Below are 25,290 nucleotides of genomic sequence, written 5' to 3' on the forward strand. Positions count from 1 at the left end.
CCAACAGAGCAGATGTCGCAAGCAAATTGCTGGATAAAGAAAGAGAAATTGAGCAGTGTGCAAAAGGTCTGGAGGGTGAAATTGTTAACCTGAGTCTTGATGGGTGGAGCAATGTCCACAATGATCCCGTTGCATGTGCTTGTGTGACAACAGAAGAAGGGAATGTCTTCCTTACAGACACAATTGTTACATCAGGAAATGAACACACAGCAGAATACTTACAAGAAGTAGCAGTAAAAGCTATAACAAACTGTGAAAAAAATTCAAATGTCTAATACACAGCTTGGTCAGGGACACTGCTGCAAATGTACCCAAGATGAGAAGAAATTAGGAGTGAAGAGTCCCAAGCTAATAACATATGGTTGCAGTGCTCATTTGATGCACCTCCTAGCCAAAGACTTCAGTCTTCCACAAATAAAGACTAATATTGTTGAAATTGCAATATATTTCTGTAATAACCACTTTTCAGCAGTTGCTCTGAAAAAAGGAGGAGGAACCAAGCTAACTCACCCACAAGACATGCGATGGAACTCAGCATTGGACTGTTTTTGAGCACTATATCAAGAACTGGCCTAATCTGATGACAGTTTGCGAACAAAATTGTGAAAAAAATAGATGACACTGTCACAGCCAAAGTTCTCAACAGTGGGCCTAAGAGAAATGTTGAACACATGATGAGTACCCTGAAGCCTATTTCTTTAGCTGTGAACAAAATGCACAGAAATAGCTTTTTAGTGCTGATGCTGTTGAAATTTGGAAGGAACGAGTGAGATCTTAAAGAGAGAAATATGCAATGACAGAGTTAAATTACAAGCATTAAAAAAAAAATGGAAAAAGCACCATCTCCAGCTCATTTTCTTGCAAATATTCTTAATACTCGGTATCAGGGTCAAACCTTAACTGCTGAAGAAGAGGAGTTGGCTATGACATGGACATCCAGCAATCATCCCTCCATAATAAACTTCAGAGCTAAGGGTGAACCATTCGAGAAATATATGTTTGCTGATGATGTTTTAAAGAAAGTCACATCAGCGAACTGGTGGAAGTCACTTAAGCACTTGGATTCAGAGACTGTTGGGAGTGATAATCTCACTTTTAACAGTAGTAGTGTGTACCTTCTAAAAATGAAACCTACATATCTCTCTGAGTTGTGAAAAATATGTATTAAGGTTATAAAAGTGCATTCTTGTTGGCTGTTACGTAAAAATCCATGATTAAATCGAGTCTTCCTGATTAGTGATTTAAATCATGATTTGATTCAAATCCATGATTTAAATCAAATCCACCCTGGTTTGTTTTTTTAAAACTAAGGATATTCCATCATGTAGAATTATACTGATCCTCACATGGGTCATCAGTAAGGCTGGAACTAATACCAGAGATTTTTTAGCTCTTCTATTCTGTTTCATAAACACAGCATTAAAAGCATCATCTTGCCACCATTAGTTGAAAATGGGGGAAGAATTAAAATAAGATTAACTAAATTGGCAGGAAATAGAGTGGTAACAGAAGACCATAATATTAATATACGTTACATACAGTATGTATCCAATTGTCAGTTTAAGGATGAGGTAATTGTTTACAGTTTGGTATGTGTGGAATGTTGCCATGCATCCAAGTAAAAGTGGAGCATGCTCAGCACAGAGGTAGACTTAAGGTCACCTAAGTAGGTCAGTCAAGCATGGCTCAGTGTAAATATAGGATAAAGGTTACAGACCATAGTAGTACAGACCATATTATTTGGCTACAGACCATAATGGCTAATACAGCCATAATATCAAACTATTCTATAAGAATAACTCAGCAAACAACTATTATTGGATAATAAGGGAAAGATCGTAAAAGAACCAATAGAGAGACTGGAATATGAACATGATCAGAAAGGGTCTTCTGGCTAGCAACACTGTATAAAAGAGACAGTCAGTAGGCAATAGTTACTTAGTTAGGAGGAGGAGGAGAAGGTGAAGATATTGGTGAAATTGTTCAGAGAAGGAGGAGAAGATCAGGGTTAGAACAATGAGGTGGTATTTGCAGCGGAAGGAAAAACACACCATAAGCAGTGCCAGCACCTGCGGCAACTAGCAAACCCTGACACAACAGAGGGAAAGAAACCTATGGAGAGCAGGCATGCTAGTTATAGTGTAAATATAGAACAGAAATCATATTAACATGTTTGGAGCAATAAAGATGTGTTTGCATTAGATCAGTGGCTCTCAACTTTTTCAGACTACTGTACCCCTTTCAGCAGTCTGATTTGTCTTGCATATCCCCAAGCTACACTTCACATAAAAATTAGTTTTGGAATATAAATATTGTACTTACATTTCAGCGTACAGTATATAGAGCAGTATAACCAAGTCATTCTCTATATGAAAGTTTACTTTGTACTGACTTCACTAGTGCTATCTATGTAGCCTCCTGTAAAACTAGCCAAATATCCAGATGAGCTGATGTACTCCCTGGAAGACATCTGCATACCCCCAGCAGTAGGCGTACTCCTGGTTGAGAACTACTGTGTTAGAGCTTAAACTTTATACATATAAAACAAAGTAAGATTTCTGTCAGTAACTGCACATGGCTAATCACTATATGTAAGGCGTAACACTTAATACTGTTCTAATTGTATGACATTGCAGTTTGGATATTTAAGAATTGTTATTAAGGAGTTGTGTTGCTGAGATTAAATTGTAGCCAGGGATCATCAGTGTTCTACTGTAATAGAAGATTCTTTGTTTTGGAAAAGTACTGTCTGTGTGTCAATCAATTACATCAGAAGACTGTATCTGATCTAAGATACTCTGGGGAGGAAATCTCTAGTAAACCTAGGGAATTTCTCTAGAGTGAGCCCCCATTCACCCTGCAGAAACAGATTAATAGGTTAGCAGGATACCCAGAAAGGACCTCAGGTGAACCCAAGAGGGGGCAATAGATAAACTATACTAGGGGTACACTGGGTCTCATTTGGAGTAATAGAACCTTTAATGCACTGTACAGACTTCTGCCACATGAGTAACATAGTAACCAATAGAAGGAACAGGTTGTCATCCAGTATGTAGATTAGCCTCTAGAGCAGGGGTTCCCAAACTTCATTGCACTGCGACCCACTTCCGACAACAAAAATTACTACATGACCCCAGTGTCCTGTATTACTCTAGATTCTAGAATCAGGGCCAGTGTTAGAGGGCGGTAAGTAGGGACGAGAGTGGCTCATGTGTCGGCTTCAGCCCTGAGCACTGGGGCTTGGGCTTTAGCTTCTGGCCCCGGCAGCAGGGTGTCTAATACCAGCCCTGGCGACCCCATGAAAAAAGAAACTTGTGACCCATATTGGGGTCGTGACCCCCAGTTTGAGAACCACTGCTCTAGAGGGAGATGAGACACTTTGCCAGTCGGTTTCACTGATATTTACTGGCAGCAGAGGTATGTTCAGGCGCAGGAATCCTCGTTTCTATTGCAAGTTCCTGGAGGTAGCGTCATCCAGGGGATACAGAAGCTACATACCTGGTCCTTCCTGAGCCATTCTGCCTAGTTGCCTAGCATGTCCCCCTGTGCTTCTGTACCCTGCCCTCCCCCCCCCCACACACTGTCCTGTTCCCTCTCTAGCTCCTGTCCCTGTCCTCACTCTTCTTTAACAAACTCTATTGAGCATGGCAAACTGTGATTTTTCAGATGCTTATAATGCAACCAGATTGGTATGGATTTTCAAGCAAGATATACCTTTTTGCTGCTCGGGTGAGCCCCCTACCAAAATTCCACTCACTACTGCGTTCTATATTCGATGCTAAAGGTGCTCAACAAAATGGTTGCAAGAATTTAATACTGTTCTGCCAATGTACTTTTCCCTAACCTTGTTCGGAGAAATAGCTGAACTATTTTTGCTGTTTTTTGTTTTTATTTTCCAGAAACATTCAACTTGAGATGCAGCATGAAAATTTCAGCCTGAATTAACACTTCGTGCTCAGGCCCAGGGAGGTGGAGACAAAGCAGAGGTGAGCTGGGGCACAGGGGCCGCCTGTGCCGCAGCAGGAAACCCATGGGAGAGGGGGGAAGGGGAACAGCTCCCTGCCCCAGCTGATCTCCACTCAGCCTTTGCCTCCCTGGCCCTGAGTGCGAAGCCGCCGCTTGCTTCTCAGCCCTCCCAGGCTTCCCGTGTGAACAGCTGATTCATGGGAAGCTGGGGGTGGGGGAGGCGCTGCAAGCTCGGCCTGACCTGGTGCTCCAGGCGCTGTGTGGCAGTGGCGTGGCCTGGTGCCAGCCAAGCGGCACAGATGTAGCGCCGCCAGCCACCTCCAGGCAATGCGCAGTAAGGGGGCAGGGAGCGGGGCTGGATAGATGGCAGGGAAGTTCAGGGGGGTGGTTGGGTGGATACGGGTCAGGGGGTTGAATAGGGGCAAGGGTCCCAGGGGAGCAGTCAGGAAGCAGGGGGTTGGATGGGGCGGTGGGAGGCAGTCAGGGGCAGGGGTTCCAGGGCCGATCAGGGGACAGGGAGAAGGAGTGGTTGGATAGGGCAGGGGTTCCGGGGGCAATCAGTAATTAGAGGAGTTGGATGGGGCAGCGGGGGACAGGGAAGGGAGGTGGATAGGGCAGAAGTCCCGGGGGGCGGGCCACAACCCCCTTGTGGGGTGAGGAGGGAACCAGTTGTTAAGATTTTGGCAGCTCATCATTGCCAATGACCTCAAATATTTTTCATAGTCACTGCTTGCCAGGAAAGAGGTCCCCAAGTATGGCTTACATTCTTTGTTCCTGCTTGCATACATTTACTTTTATCCATATGAAAACACATTACTTGCTTGCACCCAGATTGCCAAGCAAGTAATGTGTTTGCTCCACATTCCAGATTGCTCTGTATCAGTAACCTCTTAATTATTTACCACTCCTCACATTTTTCTGTCATCTGCAAACTTTAATCACTGATGACTTTGTGTCTTCTTCCAGGTCATTGATAAAAAAGGTCAAATAGCATAGGGCCAAGAACTGATACCCCACTAGGAACACAGCTTTTAATGATTATTCCCTACTTAGAATTCTATTTTGAAATCTAGCAATTAATCATCTTTAATTCATTTAATGTGTGCCATTGTAATTTTATATTGTTCCAGTTTTACAAAATGTTGTGTGGTGCCAAGTCAAATACCATACAGAAATATAAGCACATTACATCAACACTATTCTCTTCATCCCTCAAATTCAGAATCTCAAAAAAAATTACATAAAACTAGTTTTAGAGGATTTATTTTCCATACACCCATGTTGATTGGCATTAATTATATTACTCTCTTTTAATTCTTTATTTATGCAGTCCTGTATCAACCACTTTATTTTCTTGCCTATGACTGATGGCAAACTAAGAGACTTATAGTTACCCCGCGTCATCCTGCTTACCCTTTTAAAATACTGGCATAATATTAATTTTCTTCAGGGTTCTGGAACTTCCCCCACATTCCAAGACTTATTGAAAATCAACATTAATGGTCCAAAGAGCACGTGAAGCAGCACTTCTAAAACTCTTGGGTGCAAGTTGTCTGGACCTGCTGATTTCAAAGTGTTTAATTTTAATAGTTACTCCTTAACATTCTCCTGAGAACACTAGTGGAATGGAAAAACTTATTATCATGACTACATCATCCAAATTTCCCCCTGCAAATACAAAACAGAAATTATTTAACACTTCTGCTTTTTCTCCATAATTCTACCATTTCCATCTAGTAATAGAGGAAAACCAATTGACCTAGATAATACTAACTAGAGATACCTAGCATTTGTAGAAGACTTGCATTTTCAAACTAGCCATTAATCAAACTTCATAACATCTCTTTTGAAGTAGATAGCTAAAACCTATTTGCCTAGTGGGGAAACTGAGGCAAAGAAGGTACTTGTTAGCCATTCTTCAACAAAAAAACCCTCAAAAACAGACTTCAAAGAGAAACTGCAGAGCTACAATTTATTTGCAAACTTAACACCATCAGTTTGGGCTTGAATAGGGACTAGGAGTGGCTAGCTCACTACAAAAGTAATTTCCCCTTTCTTGGTATTGACACCTTCTCCTCAATTATTGGGAGAGGACCACATCCACATTGACTAAATTGGCCTTCAACATTGGTTCTCCCTTTGTAAGGTAACTCCCTTTTCTTCATGTGCCTGTATCTGTAATTTTCACTCTATGTGTCTGAAGAAGTGGGGTTTTTACCCATGAAAGCTTATGCCCAAATCCATTTGTTAGCCTTTAAGGGCCACCGGGCTCCTTGTTGTTTTTATAATTTGTGCAAGGTCACATAAGAAGTTAGTGCAGGACCAGAAACAGACCCTCCCCAACTCAGTGTCCCGACTAGTTCCAGGCCCTTCTCCTAACCAAACATGCCGTCTTTAATTTATCGCGCCACCACTACCACTTGGCAAAAGGAATAAATTGTGGGGCGGCAGCCTGGGGTCGCCCCCAACTGCTCACCCCGCGACAGGCGGCGGTACACGGCGTGACCCGGCCCTGGCGAGCGCAGCTGGGGCGCCTGCCGCACGCTGCCAAACGGCCAACTTAGTTATCAAGAGGCACGGAGGGGTTAACGGTCAGTCACAAGGAGCGTCCTGTTGTGAGGCGCTGGGGAGTCGGGCCCGGGAGGCCGGAGAGGGGCTAGAGGGGAGCGGGTACCTGCCGGGGCGGTTCGAGAGGGGCCCAGATCCCCAGAAGGGGCGTGTTGGGACACAGCAGCCCGGGGATGGCTCGGACCCTGCCCACGGCCTCTCCGCCCCGCCAGGCTCACTTACCGGCCAGGCCCCGCTCAGCTTCGTGTTCGCAGCCCCAGAGACCGGGGAGCGTCAGTGACAACGTCCCGGAACGCCTCGGTCCTACATCCGGGGGCGGGGCCGGCCGCTGCCGGCGGGAAGGAGGCCGCAGGGGCTGGTGTCGCAGGGTGCAGGCTGCCTCTTACAGCGGCTCCGGGATCGGATCTTCTACAGCAGCTGCGGTGCTGGGAGCGCTGCCCCCTCCCCAGAGCAGCGCTTGGGCTACCAGTGCCAGCGGGCACCAGGACGGCTGTTTGATCCCCTCCGCTGTGTGAGAGCGACCGTCCCCCGTCAGGGAAAGGTGAGCTCACTGGGGTGGCCGAGTGTGGCCTCCCCGGCCCCCATGGAAGGTGTGGGCGGGTGAGAGCTGGGTACCCCACCGCGATGCGCGCCCTAGGCCCAGCAATGCCGTGTAAACTGTGCACTAATATGGATGTAGAATTGACTGGTGGTGCCCCATGAAGTACCGTTGCTGGCTCAGGTTTGAAAATGTAGTTGGCGCCATCTCCCTTCAACATCCTGTCTCTTCCCCTGCTGTTCTGCTCCTCCTTTTAAAAGCAGCAAAGAATCCTGTGGCACCTTTGCTGCTTTTACAGATCCGGACTAACACGGCTACCCCTCTGATATTTCTCCTTTTAAGATTCCCTAGGGCCCTTTCCGCTACAGCCTACCTTGCCTAGGACAGCTGGTTTCCCTTTGCTTATTATGGACTCCCCCTCCCCGCAGTGGTTGGTCTGAGTCCCTCTGTCTGTACTCAGGGGTTTCCTCAGGGAACAGTCAGCTTCTTTTATAAAGCAGCCTCAGCGGCAGAGCTTGTGGGCAGGTCTGTTCTGAGGGAGGGCAGGCTGGCACACAAAGGTGCAGAGCTGGGAGCATCATGGAGGTGTTCAGTGTTGGCTGGAACCTCTGCTTTAGGCTATTCTCTTGAGTGTACATTAATGCTACTTAGTAACCATTTAAAATGGTTATGTTTTGTAGTAACTCAAGGTAGCATTACTCTAATAGAAGCATTTGCTTATATAGCTGTATTAAGTCTTTAATTTTATCCAAAAATGTGGAAGGAGTAGAAAGTTCAAATACAACTACAAAGAATTTATGCATATACTTTTTCCCCCCTAAAAAAAAAAAATTACAGATGGCATGCGCTGTCCAAAAACGGAGAATCCAACTAACTGGATTTAAGAAACAAGAAAAGGAGGCTATAGTTGAATTACTACTTACGCTGGACTGTGTTTTTATTGATACTGAGGTGAGCATATACCTTTGTTTCATTCATTAAATTCACAGATGAAACAAAAGGAAGCAGCCGATAAGATAGAAGTCTGTAGATAAATAGGCTGGATGATGGTCTAGGCTTAAGTTTGTGCTAGTAGCTAATTTTTTTTTAAAGCCATTTTCAATTACACTGTTTTTCTTTTGTTAGCAATACAGAAATTGCACACATCTTATAGCAAAACAGCTTTCCAAGAGTGAAAAGTTCTTAGCTGCTTGTGCAGCAGGTGAGTAACAAATTGTGGTATCCTCTTTAACTATATCTGTTAATGAAGAAATAAAGTTATTAACCTTGTTTCATAATTGTTCTTATCTTCGCTAATAAAGAAGACTCTTGCTCAAGCTTGGATTTGCTTCCTCTCACCTTATCTCTTCCCCTTATTTGACTGAAATCAGTAAGTCTGTTAACCCACAAAAAGATAATTGTTGGCTAAGGTAATTAAGACTGAGAAGTCACAAATTATTTATTAGAGAAAATAAAAAGTATTGGAATACTTGTTATTGGTAGCATACAATTCTGATGCTAAACTTCACACTAACATTCAATCACAGACTGCAAACTTCTGCCTGCACAGCAACCCCCTAGGGCCAAAAGAAAAAACCCCTTACCTCTGCCTTATTCTTGACACTAGACCCCAGTTTTACTCCTTTGTTCTTTTCATATCTATGGCCTGATTCTGAAAATCCTTACTCAAGCAATTTAAGGTTTTCAAGGTGAGACTTCTATACTGTAAGATGTTTTTTGATGTAGGGCTTCCTGGAAGGGCTTTATAATGTTTACAGGCTGTGATTATGGATGTAAGTTTTGCAATGGCAACATATTGATATGGTAACCATTACAATTATCCTATTTTCTTTTCAGCATACTTATCCTATATATTATGTATTGAAGCATATATATTACTATAATTATTTGTATTATCATAGTGGTTAGGGGCCCTAGTCTACACCAGGAGGGCCGCATTATACTAGGTGCTGTACGTACACACAACAAAAAGATAGATCATAAGCCTCTTGGGGTTAAGACCAAGCATAAGATAAGACAAACATATGGGAGAGCTCAAGTAAACGATGAGAGGTATAGGTCAGCATGGTAGGCAGTGGACTTTGCACGTTAGCAGCCTAACTTAAGTTTTTCATAGGCCTTCCTGCAATGGAGAATGTTGGGGAAGGATTTGAGGATGAATAATGAGGTAGGTTTGTGAATATTTAAAGAGGGAACCTCTCAAGTGTGTGGGGCAGCCTGGGAGAAAGCATGGACAAGTGGGCAGTGGAATCTCACATCATGGAATGATTGGAGGTGAGTGTTTAACATGTCAGTAGTGAATGAGAGATAATAAGGTGGGGATAGGTCATGTGGGGCCTTGAAAGAGAATACAGGCAGCTTATGTTTGATTCAGTAGAGAAGGGAAGCCAGTGAAGTGATTCAAAGAGAGGAATGACATGGTTGAAGTGATGGGCTAGGAAAGTCTTAGTATCTGTGTTTTTTAAATGGATATGAGCAGGGCATGACTGTATTTAAGGCCAGAGAGAAGGGTGTTCAAGTAAGTGAGACATAGATTCATAGACTCTAGGACTGGAAGGGACCTCGAGAGGTCATCGAATCCAGTCCCCTGCCCTCATGGCAGGACCAAATATTGTCTAGACCATCCCTGATAGACATTTATCTACCCTACTCTTAAATATCTCCAGAGATGGAGATTCCACAACCTCCCTAGGCAATTTATTCCAGTGTTTAACTACCTTGACAGTTAGAAACTTTTTCCTAATGTCCAACCTAAATCGCCCTTGCTGCAGTTTAAGCCCATTGCTTCTTGTTCTATCATTAGAGGCTAAGGTGAACAAGTTTTCTCCCTCCTCCTGATGACACCCTTTTAGATACCTGAAAACTGCTATCATGTCCCCTCTCAGTCTTCTCTTTTTCAAACTAAACGAACCAAATTCTTTCAGCCTTCCTTCATAGGTCATGTTCTCAAGACCTTTAATCATTCTTGTTGCTCTTCTCTGGACCCTTTCCAGTTTCTCCACATCTTTCTTGAAATGCGGTGCCCAGAACTGGACACAATACTCCAGTTGAGGCCTAACCAGCACAGAGTAGAGCGGAAGAATGACTTCTTGTGTCTTGTTTACAACACACCTGTTAATGCATCCCAGAATCACGTTTGCTTTTTTTGCAACAGTATCACACTGTTGACTCGTATTTAGCTTGTGGTCCACTATGACCCCTAGATCTCTTTCTGCCATACTCCTTCCTAGACAGTCTCTTCCCATTCTGAATGTTGAGAGCTTGAAGGAGAGTTTTGGCTGTGTGGATGGATATGAAGGGCCATATCTTAGAGATACCATGCATAAAGAATTGGTAAGATTTAGATGTAGCCTGGATATGAAGCCTAGAGAAAGGTTGGAGTTGAAGATGACGTCCATTTTACAGGCCTGAATGACAGGAAAGGTGGTAGTGTTACCTACAATGATTGAGAGAGAAAGTAGTAGGGAAGGGTTTGGGGGAAGGAAGATTTTAGCCATGTTTACCTTGAGTGGGCAGCTAGACATCCACAAGATCATCTCAGGGAGGCAGGTTGTGATTTTAGTTTGGACAGAATGGGACAGGTCTGGAGTTAACTCACAAATCTGTCTCTTATCAGCATTAAGATAGTGGTTGACTTTGTTTGTGAATTAGATTACCCAGAGATAAAGTGCAGAGGGAGAAGAGAACAGAACCAAGGATGGAGCTCCCACATAAAGTTACAGGGTGGATGAGGATCCTCCAGAGGGCATGCTGAAGGAGCAATTAGTGAACCATGAAAGAAGAGAGTTACAGAAGCCAAGCAAGGACAAGATTTCAAGACTCAAAGGTAGCTGACAAGTCAAGGAGGACATGGATGGAGTACTGGTTCTGAACTTTAGGTAGAAAGAGGGCATTAGAGATTTTTACCATTTCAGTGAAATATAAGGGGCAGATGCTAGATTGGAAAGGGTCTAAAATGGAACTGGAGGAGAGGAACTCCAGAAAGTTATTGTAGACAAGAGCATTCAATGAGTTTATAGGTAGATGGGGAAGTAGTTATAGGCAAGTGGGGTTAAGGATATTGTGTTTGGGGTTTTTTTTGAGATGGGAGAGACTAAAGCATGCATATATGCTGGAGTCATAGGTTCAGGGCAACTGCACTCCTGTTTCCCCTCAGTGATCCAGGAAGGACACCACTCTTAGGCTGCCAGCTCCCGGGTCTGGCACCTTTCTTGGGTGGAGACCCCATCTCTCTTCCTTCTGACCAGGGTGTATCCAAGCTACACAGTTCCCTGCCTTCACTGTGTTCTTCCAGTGCAGACAGGTTGTCCAAGGAATACCTGTTTGTTTCTCTTCAGAGATGGTTAACAGGTGTAATTGCTACAGTTGTAAGTACCCCAGAGTTCTTTCTATGCAAGCCTACTTTAAAATAAAAGATAAAAAACTTTACAGATAATGTATTGAAAACAAACATGAAAAACCTTGCATGCATGCTAATAAACTTACCAGAAATCATTCCAATCCTAATATGGGTTCTGACAGGAACAGTCCTTCAACCACCATCTCCACCTAAAGGGATTCTTTGTGGTTACAGCTGCAGCTTAGAACAACCCCTTAGTCCAGTGGTTCTCAATTTGTGGGCCCAATCAGCACAGAGCAGCAGCCCAGGTGACATCCTCAGGGCCATAGAGGTAATATATATATTGTGTGGGTATGGCCCACATCACAGAGAGCTTCATATGCGGCCCGCAGTGGTAAATAGGTTGAGACCCACAGCCTTAGTCTTATGAGACCTCAGTAGTCCCAGTCCTTAAGGATTGGGGCCCTCCATGGACCAGGATTCTTGTCCATTTGCTGACACAAAAAGGCCCATAGCCAGGCTGTTTGTCCAAAAATCCTTTTTTCTAGTGGTCCCTGGAGAATCCTGATGAATTAGTATATACACATAGCTCTGCAAGGGGGTGGCTTCAAAGGGATGATAACAGAAGGAAGTATATCCTCTCCCCCCCTACCACCACAAGAGAAGGTACATACAATGCCACAATAACTCATACAGTTTTTTTAATACAGTGTACCTCAAAAGTATTCACCCTAATTTGATAAGATTTCATTCAAAAAACTTAATCTTAATTCTGTGAGATTTGTTTAGAATATTACAGGATGTTGTCAGTCTGTCACAGCCTTACACCAGTCTTCAAATTCAAACTAACAGGCTTATATACAGATATGCTAAATCAGTATTTACTGATAATTATAAAATTGTTCCGTTGTACTGGCATTTAAATGCCAGTGAGAGACAACTTTTAAAATTCTAGCATCTAATGACAATTGGCTATATGTGGGTAGACTCTGGCACCCCATGCAGAGCCTTATTAAAGTCAGGGCTATAGAATTTAGGTCCTGATCATGCAGCAAGTTCCATGCCTGCAAAAGCAGACAAGATTCTGTTTGTGCTGGAATTCCTTGCAGGATTGGGGCTTTAATGAGAGAGGTTAAGTGATTTGCTTGAAGACATAGAGAGAACTGGTGTCTGAGTCAAGATTGAGTCATGATTTTCTGTCTTCTGTCTAGATGGCATCATCTCCTCCAAAGGTGCAGGCACTTAAACCAAATTATTCTTGTAAACAGGATTATTTCAAGGTAGGATCAAGCAAAAGAGAAAGTGGGTCCATGGAAAAAGAAAATTTTTTCTGTAGTCAAGAAAACCCAATAAACTATTGGCCAAATTCAAAGTGTGAGCATGTATGCGTATGCTTAACATTGTCTGATATGAAAAGCCCTTTACCTATATTGAAATAAAGCAGATTCATGTGGTTATGATGTTGCATACGATGGACTTCCATCTCAAACCATCCCTTACAAGTCTTCTTCCTTCATCAAGAGTCAGTATGGGAGAATTCAGCCTTCTTAAATCCTTCAAAACTGCATCTTCCAAACTCATTTGAGGCAGACCTTGTGCTCTGCTTCCTTTCATCTCAGCTATGTAAACCTTCTGTAGAAGCGTACCTTCTACATGTTGAGTATAACCCCACAGCTGCACTCTTCTTGTTCTTCACTGATGACAGACTGCAACTTGCTGGGATCATCCAAGTATCTTCTTGTTTGTGACAAAATCAAATCAATGGATGTTAAGAATATGCTATTAATATTGAAAACTGTTTAGTTTCCTCTCCTCAGCTCTTCAATGGCCATATTTCTGCTCCATATAAAAGGGTTGTAATCACCACCACATTAAACAATAAACATCTTGCCTCTTAAACAGAGGCTGTTGAAGACACTGAATACGATTGACACAAGACTGACTCAACAAATGATTACTTCGGTTATAGAACATCTTGGTGTCAGCCTACTACCCAGATAGAGAACTCTTCACCATTCAACATCATTACCATCTACCTGCAGTGTCAGCTGGTCATTTGTTTCCATTTTATCACCAGTGATCTTAAGTCCCATAGTTTTTGCATTAGCTGTAGTTGGTCAGTAGTGTCTTCAAATAAGGCAATATCATCCACATATTCAAGATCCTCTAAAGATGACTCTTCAAACTTCACCCCTCCTGCTTGATCTCCATCAGCTTCATTATCAGTTTATTAAAATATTAAATAATGTGGGAGAGAGAGAGAGAGAGAGAACATATCCCTGAGATACTCCTGATTCTACTGAAAACCAGTCTAATACAACCACTGACCCTCACACAACTAAATGTACCATGGTAGAGTTCCTCTAGTAAGCACGCTACATAGTCAGACACCTTATACTGAAGTAGCAGTATCCAGAGTGTATCATCTGCTTGATGTACTGATTCCAAAAGTGCCACATGCTGAGTGTGCCACAATAGCAAGCAAGGGGGACAGTGTCTGTGTGTCTCTCTCTTGTGACTTCCCAGCCCTTGCATCTCGGCAGTGATTTGTGTCTCTACCGGCTGCTCCAGGTGCCCAAACTGACCTGCCTGCACTGCCAGGGTGGGGCTTGTGACCACTCCTGCGGCTTCCCTTTGCTTCCCCATCAGAAATAATTTTTCTCTGGGGAAGCAAAGAAATATGCGGGGGCCATGAATTCTGCCCATGTGCACTGACACAGAATTCCCTCTGGAGTAATGAGAGCGATAAAGGATGGAGCTGGACAGGGAAAGGATGGCAGCTCCTCCACTCCAGGGCTTAGGAAAGTTTTATTAGGTTCTCTCTCAGCAGCTACTAGGGAGACTCACATTTCACATGTGCTTGTCACATTATATTTTGAGCCCGAAAACAATCACAGACTTGGAAGCTAGCTGTCCCCTATCTAAAGATTAAAAAACTAGAAGGGAAATGAAAAAACAAATCCCATATTATTTTAATTAATCTTTCTTGGTATCTGATTCATGATTTTATACTATTAGGGATTGACTGTAGTGCATCCATGCAGATGGCTCCCCCTCTGTGGGCACAGGGTCTTGATAAGTCTCTTAAGGCTGCAAATCCTCATCCTTTCCCATCTCCGTTCGCTTGGATAATACAATGAAAACAGGGCGAGCAGCTTTCCCCAACCAGTTAAGCAGGAGAAGCTGCAAGGAAGTGCTTCTAGCCTAAGCCAGGGAATGGAGAAGGAGCTTTCCCTGCTTTTAGCAGAAGAGAGGAAGCCACTCCCTCTTTAATCTCTATGAGGCTCCCCTCAAATTCTTCCCCTTGAGGTAAGAGTGTAAAGGGGTGGGCAAAACAGGGCCCGCGGGCCAGATTCGGCCCATCTAACATTTCAGTCTGGTCTGCCATGACTTACATTTCTATCTGGCCTTCTTTGCCCCCTCCCGGTCTCTGAGTCTGGGCTGCTAAAAGTCCCATGGCACAGCAGGATGCTCAGGCAGGCTGCCTGCCTGCTGTGGCCCCATCCTGTTCCTGGAAGTGGCTGGCTGCTGCTGGCACATCTCTGTGTGCCCCTAACGAGGAGAGAGGTGGCTTCGTGCACCCTGTCCCCAGCACAATCCTGAGAGCTCCCAGTGGCCAGAAACCAGCCAATGGGAGCTGCAGGGGTGGTGCTTGCAGGCATGAGCAGCGTATGGACTCCTGCTGCCCTCCAAGGGGTGCACAGAGATGTTCCAGCAGCAGCCAGCCACAGCCACTTCCGGGAGCAGCGTGGGGCCACTGCATGCAGGCAGCCTGCCAGAGCCCTGCTGCATAGCTGGCCGGGAGCCTCCTGTGGTAAGTTCCTCCCAGCCAGAGCCTGCACTTTGCACCCCTACCCCCTGCCCCAGGTCAGAACTCCCTCCTGTACCAAACTACCTCGTAGACCTTGCACCTCCTCCTGCACCCCAATGTCCTGCCCCAGCCTAGAGCCCCCTCCTGCACCAAACTCCCTCCCAGAGCCCACCCCCCCTTGCACCCCAACTGTCATAAACAGATAAGAAAAGTTAATAGCACAGAAGTACTTTATATCTCTTTGACTGTAAAGGGTTAACAAGTTCAGTAAGCCTGGCTGTCACCTGACCAGAGGAGCAATCAGAGGACAGGACACTTTCAAATCTTGAGGGAGGGAAGTTTTTTGGCTGTGCTGTTAGTTTTTGGTGGTTGTTCACTCTGGGGGCTCAGAGGGACCAGACATGCAACCAGGTTTCTCTCCAATCTCCCTGATACACGTTCTTATAAATTCAGAATAGTGAGTACTAGATAGATAAAGCGAGTTAGGCTTATGTTTGTTTTCTTTATTTGCAAATGTGTATTTGGCTGAAAGGAGTTAAAATTGGTATTTTGCTGAAAAGATTCTAATTTGTACTTGTATACTTAGACTGGGAGGGTATTCCCAGTGTCTATAGCTGAAAGACCCTGTAACATATTCCACTTTTTTTCAATTTACAAAGATAATTTTTACTGTTTTTTCTTTCTTTAATTAAAAGCTTTTCTTGTTTAAGAACTTAATTGTTTTTTATTCTGGTGAGACCCCAGGGGACTGGGTCTGGATTCACCAGGGAATTGGTGGGGAGAAATGAGGGAAGAGGGGGAGAGAGGCTGATTTCTCTCTGTGCCAGGATTACTTTCTCTCAGGAAGAGTCTGGGAGGGGGAAAGAGAAGGAGGGGGGAAGGTACATTTTCCTCTCTGTTTTAGATTCAAGGAGTTTGAATCACACAGTGATCTTCCAGGGTAACCCAGGGAGGGGAAGCCTGGGAGAGGCAACGGTGAGGGAAAGGGTTCACTTTCCTTGTGTTAAGATCCAGAAGGTCTGGGTCTTGGGGGTCCCCGGGCAAGGTTTTGTGGGGACCAGAGTGTACCAGGCACTGGAATTCCTGGTTGATGGCAGCGCTACAGGTTCTAAGCTGGTAATCAAGCTTGGAGGAATTCATGCTGGTACCCCATCTTTGGACGCTAAGGTTTACAGTGGGGAATTGTACCATGACACCAACACTGCACGAGCCCAGAGCACTCCTCCATTAATATAGTAGAAATATGCGGCCCATGGCGACTTACCAAAACTAGTCACAAAATTAGTGACCCCGCCCCCCCCACCCTGCAAAAATTATTGCCCACCCCTGGTGTAAAGGGAACTCTGTCAGGGATATTTCAGGAAGGTCTCTTGCACCTCTTACCTCTCCATCAGGTTTCTGCATGCAAGGACTTCCCCTTTCCCCGCCTCCTTTTCTCTCTCTCAAAAGGACAGCTAAACCAACAAAATGGCAGAGACAAGGTGAAAATTTCCAAGGAGACTGAAGTGTTCTCCTACTGGTTTTTGTATGTTACCATTCCTGATTTGTGTCCATTTATTCTTTTACATAGAGACTGTTGGATTTGGCCAATGTACATGGCAGAGGGGCATTGCTGGCACATGGCACGTATCACATTAGTAGATGTGCAGGTGAACGAGCCCCTAATGGTGTAGCTGACGTGATTGGGTCCTCTGATGGTGTTGATAGAGTAGATATGGGGACAGAATAGGCAACACGGTTTGTTACAGGGATTGGTTCCTGGGTTAGCATTTCTGTGGTGTGGTGTGTAGGTGCTGGTGAGTATTTGCCTCAGGTTGGGGGGCTGACTGTAAGCAAGGAGTGGCCTGCCTCCCAAGGTCTGTGAGAATGAGGGATCATTGATGATGTGCTGGAGATGTTTTAGCTGGGGGCTGTATGTGATGGCCTGTGGGATTCTGTTGTTTTCCTTGTTGGGCTTCTTCTGTAGTAGATGACTTCTGAGTACCCATCTCACTCTGTCAATCTGTTTCCTCATTTCCTTAGGTGGGTATTATAGTTTTAAGAATGCTTGATAAGATCTTTTAGATGTTTGTTTCTGTCTGAGGGATTGAAGCAAATGTGGTTGTATCTTAGGGCTTGGCTGTAGACAATGGATCATGTGATATGTTCTGGATGGAAGCTGGAGGCATGTAGGTAAGTATAGCAGAGAGTAGGTTTCCAGTATGGGTGGTGTTTATGTGACCATTACTTGTTTCCACTGTAGTGTCCAAGAATTGGATCTCTTGTGTGGACTGGTCCAGGCTGAGGTTGATGGTGCAGTGGAAATTGTTGAAATTCAGGTGGAATTCTTCAAGGGCCTCCTTCCCGTAGGTCCATATAATGAAGATATCATCAATGTAGCACAAGTAGAGGAGGGGCTCTGGGAGACGAGAGCTGAGAAAGCGTTGTTCTAAGTCAGCCATAAAAATGTTGGCATACTGTGGGGCCATGCGGGTACCCATAGCAGTGCCGCTGACTTGAAGGTATAAGTTGTCTCCAAATCTGAAATGGTTGTGAGTGAGGACAAAGTCCCAAAGTTCAGCCACCAGGTGTGCTGTGGCCTCATCAGGGATACTGTTCCTGACAACTTGTAGTTCATCGTCATGTGGAATATTGGTGTAAAGAGCTTCTACATCCATGGTGGCCAGGATGGTGTTTTCAGGAAGATCACCAATACATTGTAGTTTCCTCAGGAAGTTGGTGGTGTCTCGAAGATAGACCCTATGCTGCCAGCACTCCTAGCTGAGGAGAGAGTCCAAATATCCAGGTAATCCTGCTGTAATAGTGCCAATTCCTGAGATGATGGGGTGTCCAGAATTTCCAAGTTTATGGATCTTGGGTAGCAGATGGAATACCCCTGGTCAGGGCTCTAGATGTTTGTCTGTGTAGATTTGTTCCTGTGCTATAGCAGGGAGTTTCTTGAGCAGATGGTGTAGTTTCTTTTGGTACTCCTCAGTGGGATCGGAGGATAGTGGCCTGTAGAATGTGGTGTTGGAGAGTTGCCTGGCAGCCTCCTGTTCATAATTCGACCTGTTCATGATGACTACACCACCTCCTTTGTCAGCCCCTTTGATTATAATATCAGAGTTCTTTCTGAGGCTGTGGATGGCGTTGCATTCTGTATGACTGAGGCTATGGGGCAAATGATGCTGTTTGTTCACAATTTCAGCCTGTGCACATTTGTGGAACGCTATGTAGAAGTCCAGTCTGTTATTTCAACCGTCAGGAGGAGTCCACGCAGAATTCTTCTGGTGTTGGTAGGAGGGTTCCTGTGGGTCAATGCACTGTTGAGTGGTGCGTTTGAAAATATTCCTTGAGTCGGAGATGGCAGAAGTAGGTTTCCAGATCACCACAGAATTGTATCATGTGTGGGGGTGGTGGGACAGAAAGAGAGTCCCTGAGATAGGACAGACTCTTCTGCCAGGGTAAGTGTGTGGTTGGATAGATTAACAATATTGTTGGGTGAGTTAAGGGTACCACTGTTGTAACCCCTTGTGGCATGTAGGAGTTTACTGTCCTTTCTCCTCTGTAGAGAAGTGTGAACATAAGAAACTTGTTAGAGTGATGGGGTGGTGATAAAGCTGTTGCCTCTGGAGAGCAGAGCAATGCTTCTTTGTTCCTTGTTCTAGCCTGTGGGGGGGCACATCTGGTTATGGAAATTGTATGGTGGGCAATAAATGCTCATAAAATTGGGGGTTGGGATGCAGGAGGGCATGAGGGCTCCAGCTGGGGGTGCAGGCTCTGGGGTGGGGCTGGGCATGAGGAGTTGGGGGTGCAGGAGGTTGCTCCGGGCTGGGACTGAGCGGTTTGGAGGGCAGGAGGGGGATCAGGGCTGCAGCAGGGGGTTGGGGCATGGGAGGGAGTCAGGGGGCAGGCTCTGGGCAGCGCTTAACGCAAGCAGCTCCCAAAAACAGTCCCCCCTCCTGCTCCTATGCGGTGGTGTGGCCAGGCAGCTCTGTGCTCTGCCCTGTGCGCAGGTACTGCCCCTTGGGGTGGGGCAGCATGAGGAGCCCCCTGGCTGCTCCTATGCGTAGGAGCCGGAGTGGGGACGTGCTGCTGCCTCTGGGAGCTGTGCAGAGTCGGGCAAGCCCCAGACCCTGCCTCCTGGCAGGAGCTCGAGGGCCGGATTAAAACGTCTGGAGGGCTGGATGTGGCACCCAGTCCGCAGTTTGCCCACCTGTGTTCTAGACCCTGTAAATTCTTTCTAGCCCTCCACTTGTTTCAAAGTTTATGCTACAGTTTCTACATTTTCTGTCTTCTTAAACACTAAGTACAAAGCAGTGCCCAGTGTGATACCTTCCAGTTTTGATTCTGCATTCTTTAGGAATTAAGGAATTAAGGCATAAAATAGTCTCTCTGTGTCTATCAGTTTGATTATATTTTCTAATACCTGAACATGCTTGTTATACCATTTTGACATATATTTGTACCAGAGGTTTAGAAAATTGCTATATCTGAAAATTGAGAAACATGCCATCACTGTATATAGAAATAGTAGTCTAGAAATCAGAACATTATATAACTAAGATCTGTGCCACGGACCTAGTAAAAAAAGACTGGATTACTTTGTCCCCAAAATGAAAAATGTACATGTTTTGAAAGTCATCTTTTGCTGTTAAAGGTAGGATCAACATCTTGAGCATAAGAGATTTGACTTTTAGACTAAAGGCTCATTATCTTTGAGGTACATTAGCAAGTTAGCTTTTGGGAGAAAAGGCATAGGCCACCTACTTTCCAATGGTACTTGAGTTTTGTGAGTGTTTATTTACATGATTTAAAAAAAAACAACCTTCAACTCAATGCATTCAGAATCTTTTTTAAACTGTGGACCACAGTGGATGAATTAAAATGAGGTAGAAAATTATTCATCACTGAAATCTTAATTTAGGGGTAAATCCCATCCTGCATCTCACCAAACATTAATCAAAGGACTTTGTTCAAGCATTTCTTATTGGGGTAGGAAGGATGGACTCCTTCTTTCAATTTACAGAGTGCCAGTAGAGCTGCTCTGTGATGACTGTCGCATCTCTTCTATTAGTGGATCTTCATAGTCATGTATGCACTGGCTATACTTCTGCTCTCTTCATCATGGAGACGTCTTATGTAGTGTGCAGAATCACATTTGTTTTGCAACCATTTAGATAGTACACTCTCACAGTGGGGGTGTCAGGATTTGGGCCATAGTGTAATTTCAGAAAATACTTACATGTGCCAGAGCACTGCTAAACTCGGAAAATGTAATAGTGCAGCATTGCCTTCAGAGCTGGGTAGCTGGAGAGTGGCGGCTTCTGGCTGGGAGACCAGCTTTGAAGGCAGAGCCACAGCCGGCAGCAGGGCAGAAGTAAGGATGGCATGGTATCGTATTGCCATCCTTACTTCTGCGCTTCTGCCTGCAGAAAGGGGCTCTCAGTCAGCAGTCGCCACTCTCTGGCCACCCAGCTCTGAAAGCAGCAGCACAGAAATAAGGGTGCTATGGTATAATATTGCCATCCTTGCTTCTGGTGGAGGGGCACTGCCTTCAGAACTGGGCACCTGGCCAAAAGCTGCTGCTCTCTGGCCGCCCAACTCTGAAGGCAGCACTGAAGGGTGGCAATACCACAACCCCCCTAAAATAACTTTGAAGCCCCTCTGCAACTCCCTTTTGGGTCAGGACCCCGAATTTGAGAAATGCTGGTCTCCCCATTGGAATCTGTATTGTATAGGGTAAAAGCACACAAAAGACCAGATTTCACTGTGGGAAACCAGATTTCACAGTCCGTGACGTGTTTTTCAAGGCCGTGAATTCGGTAGAGCCCTATCCATAAACAATAAAGTGATGCAAAACTGGATTTTGGTCCTGTTACCTACCACCACTAGTTCATATTGACACAATATATCTTCCAAAGAACACTGAGTATGCTTCCCACCCTACATAGTTTTACCCATAATCATTCCCTAATAATGCCCAGTATTGCCCTTCTGCACATTTTTTTTTTCCTTTTGGTGTTGGGCCAGGAGTGGAGGGTGGGAGGGGGAGACATGCATCTCCACCACCTTTTCTTGGTAAAACTGTAATAAGAGTGTGGTTATATTCAGTAGATTCTAATCCCCTTCGTTATTTATCCTCACCCTGAAATTTCCAGCAAGCATACCAATGTGGAACCTATTGAGTAGAAATTGGTGACAAGGGGTTTATTAAGCTGTAGGTTATGTACAGAGCACTTTTGTGTCTTTCCACTGCTGGCACCCAGTGCTAGCTCCTTTAGACATACCATCTGCTCCTGCACTGATGCATTTTACCAGTCAGCCCTGCTGTTCTCAGAAATTGATTATGATCACACAATTAGTCAATTTCACTTAATGTATACTATAAGTAGTGTTTCAATACAAGAGGACCACAACTCCTGATCTGAACCTGAAAGAACATTTAGAAAAGAGGGAGGATCATTATGTACAGAAGAAGAAGCAGAGGAGGTGAGGCCAAGGGAGAGAAAAGGACATGGAAAGGAGAGACTAGAGTACTAGTCTAAAATTGATTCCCCTTAATATTGGTATCCACTAAACTTACACAATTAGGAATGTGTAGACTTTCAGAATTTAGAGATGGACTGTGCTGTGCTTTTAGTATGCTAAAAATTTAGACCGCTTTGTTAGCTGGTAGTGCTGGGGTATTTATGGATTTAAATAAGAAATTAGCATGGGATGCCTTTATTTGTACATCCAAACTGATTATTCATAGAGGTGATTTGACAGAGCTGTTGCATTTTCGCTGAGTGCACAGAAAGTCTGTTCACAGTCAGGAAATCTATTTGTACAATGTATTGTAAAACATCATAAGAATACTAAGGCTAAATTGATACTGGACAAGAGACACAGGAGCAAAATCTAGACAGGCAAATTAATATCATGATTGTTCTTTTGTCTGGGATTATTTTATTCTGGAAGAGCTAAGAGGATACTGTGTCATTAGAAGAAAGCAAAACTACCATGCCCAGTGACTTTGCACAATTCTGATAAAATATTAGGAAAGGATAACTTTTGGAGTAAAAAGGAAAATTGTTTGAAATGTTACTTAATGCTGTAATGTGGTTTTCGAATGAGAGAGCATGAAGTTAATTTTATATTTGATCTTCATTTGCCATTTGTCTGTATAAAAATTCTTTTGTGGTTGACAGTTCATTTGCTTTCTAGGAAAGTGGATACTAACTAAGGACTACATAATTAATAGTGCCGAAAGTGGCAGATGGCTTGATGAAACAACTTATGAATGGGGATATAAAATTGAAAAAGACTCCCATTATTCACCTCAAATGCAATCTGCACCTAAAAGATGGCGCGAAGAACTGACATGCTCTGGTGCTTTAGGTGCCTTCCACAGATGGAAAGTTATCCTCCTTGTGAAAGAAGGTGATAAACGAAGGGATTCTATCACAAGGTAGGATGATACTACTTAAAGTTGAAGTAATGAATGATAAAATAGTTGATATAGCTAAATTGTTGTTCTCCCTCTCCCATCCCAATTAATTTGGTCTACAACAACTTCCAGTGCTTTAGTCTCTGCATAACATACTGTTCCACAATTATAATAGTTGGAATGGTAAAAAAATGTTGTTTTTATCTTCCAGTTTAGTTTCTTTTGACTTATTACTATTACCACATTGTTGACTATAGCACTTACAATTTTATGTTATGTTATGTTTAATGTTAAATTAATAGCCTAGGAAGACTACCTATGCCCCCGCACCCTGATTTGTTCATAGCCATATCCTCAGAGTTTATGCTCATTAGAAAAATAAAGGAATGCTGCTATGGTACCGAAATAGTGTCCAGAATCATATTTTGTCTGTGTAATGAAGCTTTCTTTGAGTTGTATGTTACATTCTACCTATGCATCTAGCATTTTGTTAACTTTGATAAATGTTTAGATATGAAAATACCATTAAACTATTCCATTACTATGGTATTTTTAAAATAAGGACATCTTGGTCTAGTTCCACTTCCCCCCCGCCCTCTTTTCTGTTTTTGGCCTACTCCTCCCCCAAAACTGTAGTGCCTAAATGCTCAGGTTGAACTTGGAGAGGCGGGTGTGTCATTAAAACGGCAAGGAATACAGTTAGTTCTGTGGTGATCATAGTCTATTGTAAAACTACCCCCCTTTTCTCTGGGATGGCAACTTTGTCTTTTATTACATGAGCAGCAATCCTAGTCTTGTTTTCCTCTGTCTCATATGGTAAGAGTGAAATAATATGCTAAGTATGGTTCGACATATTGTAAAGCCACATTCTGACTGACTTGAACCTCTTAGGTCACACTCGTGCAGCAGCTCTCTAGCGGCACTGCAGCAGCCTCAGAACTGAAAAACACAAAAACTTACTCACATCATGATAAAGAGGGGAGTTTCAAAAGATGATGATAAAGGAGGGGATGGGAGGAGAAGGAACTGAAAGGAAAAAATTAGTTTAAAAGTGCTCACTTGGCCTTTTGGGATCTCTAGCCACTTCTGTCCCACTTTGTTTTAAAACAAACTTGGTCTTCTTTAATATTTTAAGACCTAGTTCTGAGATGTATATGTTTTAATAAAGTGAGCTGAAAGTGGCCATTGAACCACATCCTGCTGCTGACAGGGCAGGTAGGCTTCTGAAGGATAGGAGTGAATGAGAAGGATCTTAATGCTCAAACATCACGATGAAAAAGTTTCTAGTAGAATATAGGGCATAATACCTGCTCATGTTCATAATTTTTTTTTAATTAAAAAAACTCGTTCCAATAGCCAGTTAAGCCATTAGTGCATCAGGTGGTTATTGTTGCACTACTTGAGTGGTTGAAGGAATTTTGCCTTCAGCCTCATGATATAGTACATGTTAAAAGTTTTACAATCTGCGCCTTCTTGTGACTTATTGCTATTTTTCAGGCTCTGCTAAAGACTCTCCCTTCCTTACACTAAGCAAGTTTGAGCTCAAGAATCTGGAGCAGAAAGAATATTTTTCAACTGGAATATTAAACTGAATTTAAAACAAATGTTTGTGTTAATTTTGTTGGAACAGCTCCTTAAAATTGCATATATTGGGGTAGTGAAAGAGATTTTGAATTAAGCAGTGAAGAAAGGCTCTGAGATCAAAGCCTCATTACACTAGGCCTAGATATAGACATGGTCCCTGCCTTCAAAAGCTTATATTCTAAAAAGACAAACAATATAAAAGGGTGGTGAAGGAGATGCTATACAATGTTACATGCACATATACCTGTCATATTTGATTTATTCCCCCCGTTCACCAGGCTTAGGGGTAAGGAGGCAGGGAGAAATTGGAGTAAGTCAATACTCTTGCTGCAATTACAACACTTGGGCAGGCAGGGGGAAAGCAAATATGACTGGTATATGAGCATATGATACTACATAGTATCTCTTCATCCTTTAATACTATTTTGTCTTTTTAGACTATAAAAAGAATCTTTGTAGAGATTTTAAGGAAGATAGGGTAGTTGTTTGACATGTCAGTTTGGAGAGTGTTCAGGACTGCAGGTTTCATCCAAGCCATTTTCTAAAGCTGATTGAAGTCCAACTTAATTTTATATTTGTGGTCCACTGGCATTTAACAGCAGGTTCTCTGTCAAATTAATGTCTATAGATTAAACAGCAGAGATCTGAAAATCCCAGCTCCTGCTCATAGGAGACGAATGTAATTCCCCTCAAGACAAAACCAAATTTATTCTTATAGGGCCTAAGCTTCTTACGGATCTCATGTAGCTCTCTAAAACTATCTCAAGACACAGGCCATAATAACCACTTTTCATCCTCGCATATCAATATTAACCTAGGTTACTCCTAGACTGAAACCTCCTTGTAAGTAGGTAGTCAGCCTGCATCCAGAAATTGTGGGTTGACCCCATTCCAAAAGAGAGAACCATTAACATCTAGTTTATTAAGTTGTATATGGTTTCTCCTTTCTTGGCAGGGGGAAATTGAGCTGTCTTGTGCCCTTCTCAGCAAAATGCGTTAAGTATTGCTTTAATGGCAGAGGATATAAACAAGCCAATTTCCTTCTTGGCAGGGAAAGTAAACAGCCATTATTC

The 25,290-nt window shown here is 43.6% G+C and overlaps 2 protein-coding genes across 8 annotated transcripts in view; one reads left to right on the forward strand and one right to left on the reverse strand.

Moving 5' to 3' along the window:
- KIAA0825 (KIAA0825 ortholog) overlaps positions 1-7,026 on the reverse strand; it is a 392,242-nt gene extending 385,216 nt beyond the window's left edge. For 3 of the 5 annotated variants that reach the window (XM_050943864.1, XM_050943863.1, XM_050943866.1), the window contains exon 1: positions 6,757-7,026. The gene's annotated coding sequence lies outside the window, so the exon portion shown is untranslated. Of the gene's footprint in view, positions 1-5,379; positions 5,633-6,756 lie in introns of those variants that run through there. The other 2 variants (XM_050943867.1, XM_050943865.1) reach the window with 2 other exon arrangements.
- A 20-nt stretch (positions 7,027-7,046) lies between these two features.
- Positions 7,047-25,290, forward strand: part of SLF1 (SMC5-SMC6 complex localization factor 1) — a 79,890-nt gene continuing 61,646 nt past the window's right edge. For 2 of the 3 annotated variants that reach the window (XM_050943869.1, XM_050943870.1), the window contains exons 1-4: positions 7,047-7,075; positions 7,910-8,023; positions 8,198-8,273; positions 22,411-22,654. In XM_050943869.1, the coding sequence (XP_050799826.1) occupies positions 7,910-8,023; positions 8,198-8,273; positions 22,411-22,654 (434 nt within the window). In that variant the 5' untranslated portion in view covers positions 7,047-7,075. Of the gene's footprint in view, positions 7,076-7,909; positions 8,024-8,197; positions 8,274-22,410; positions 22,655-25,290 lie in introns of those variants that run through there. The other variant, XM_050943871.1, reaches the window with a different exon arrangement.

Source organism: Gopherus flavomarginatus, chromosome 3, assembly GCF_025201925.1.
Source record: "Gopherus flavomarginatus isolate rGopFla2 chromosome 3, rGopFla2.mat.asm, whole genome shotgun sequence".
NCBI lineage: Eukaryota > Metazoa > Chordata > Testudines > Testudinidae > Gopherus > Gopherus flavomarginatus.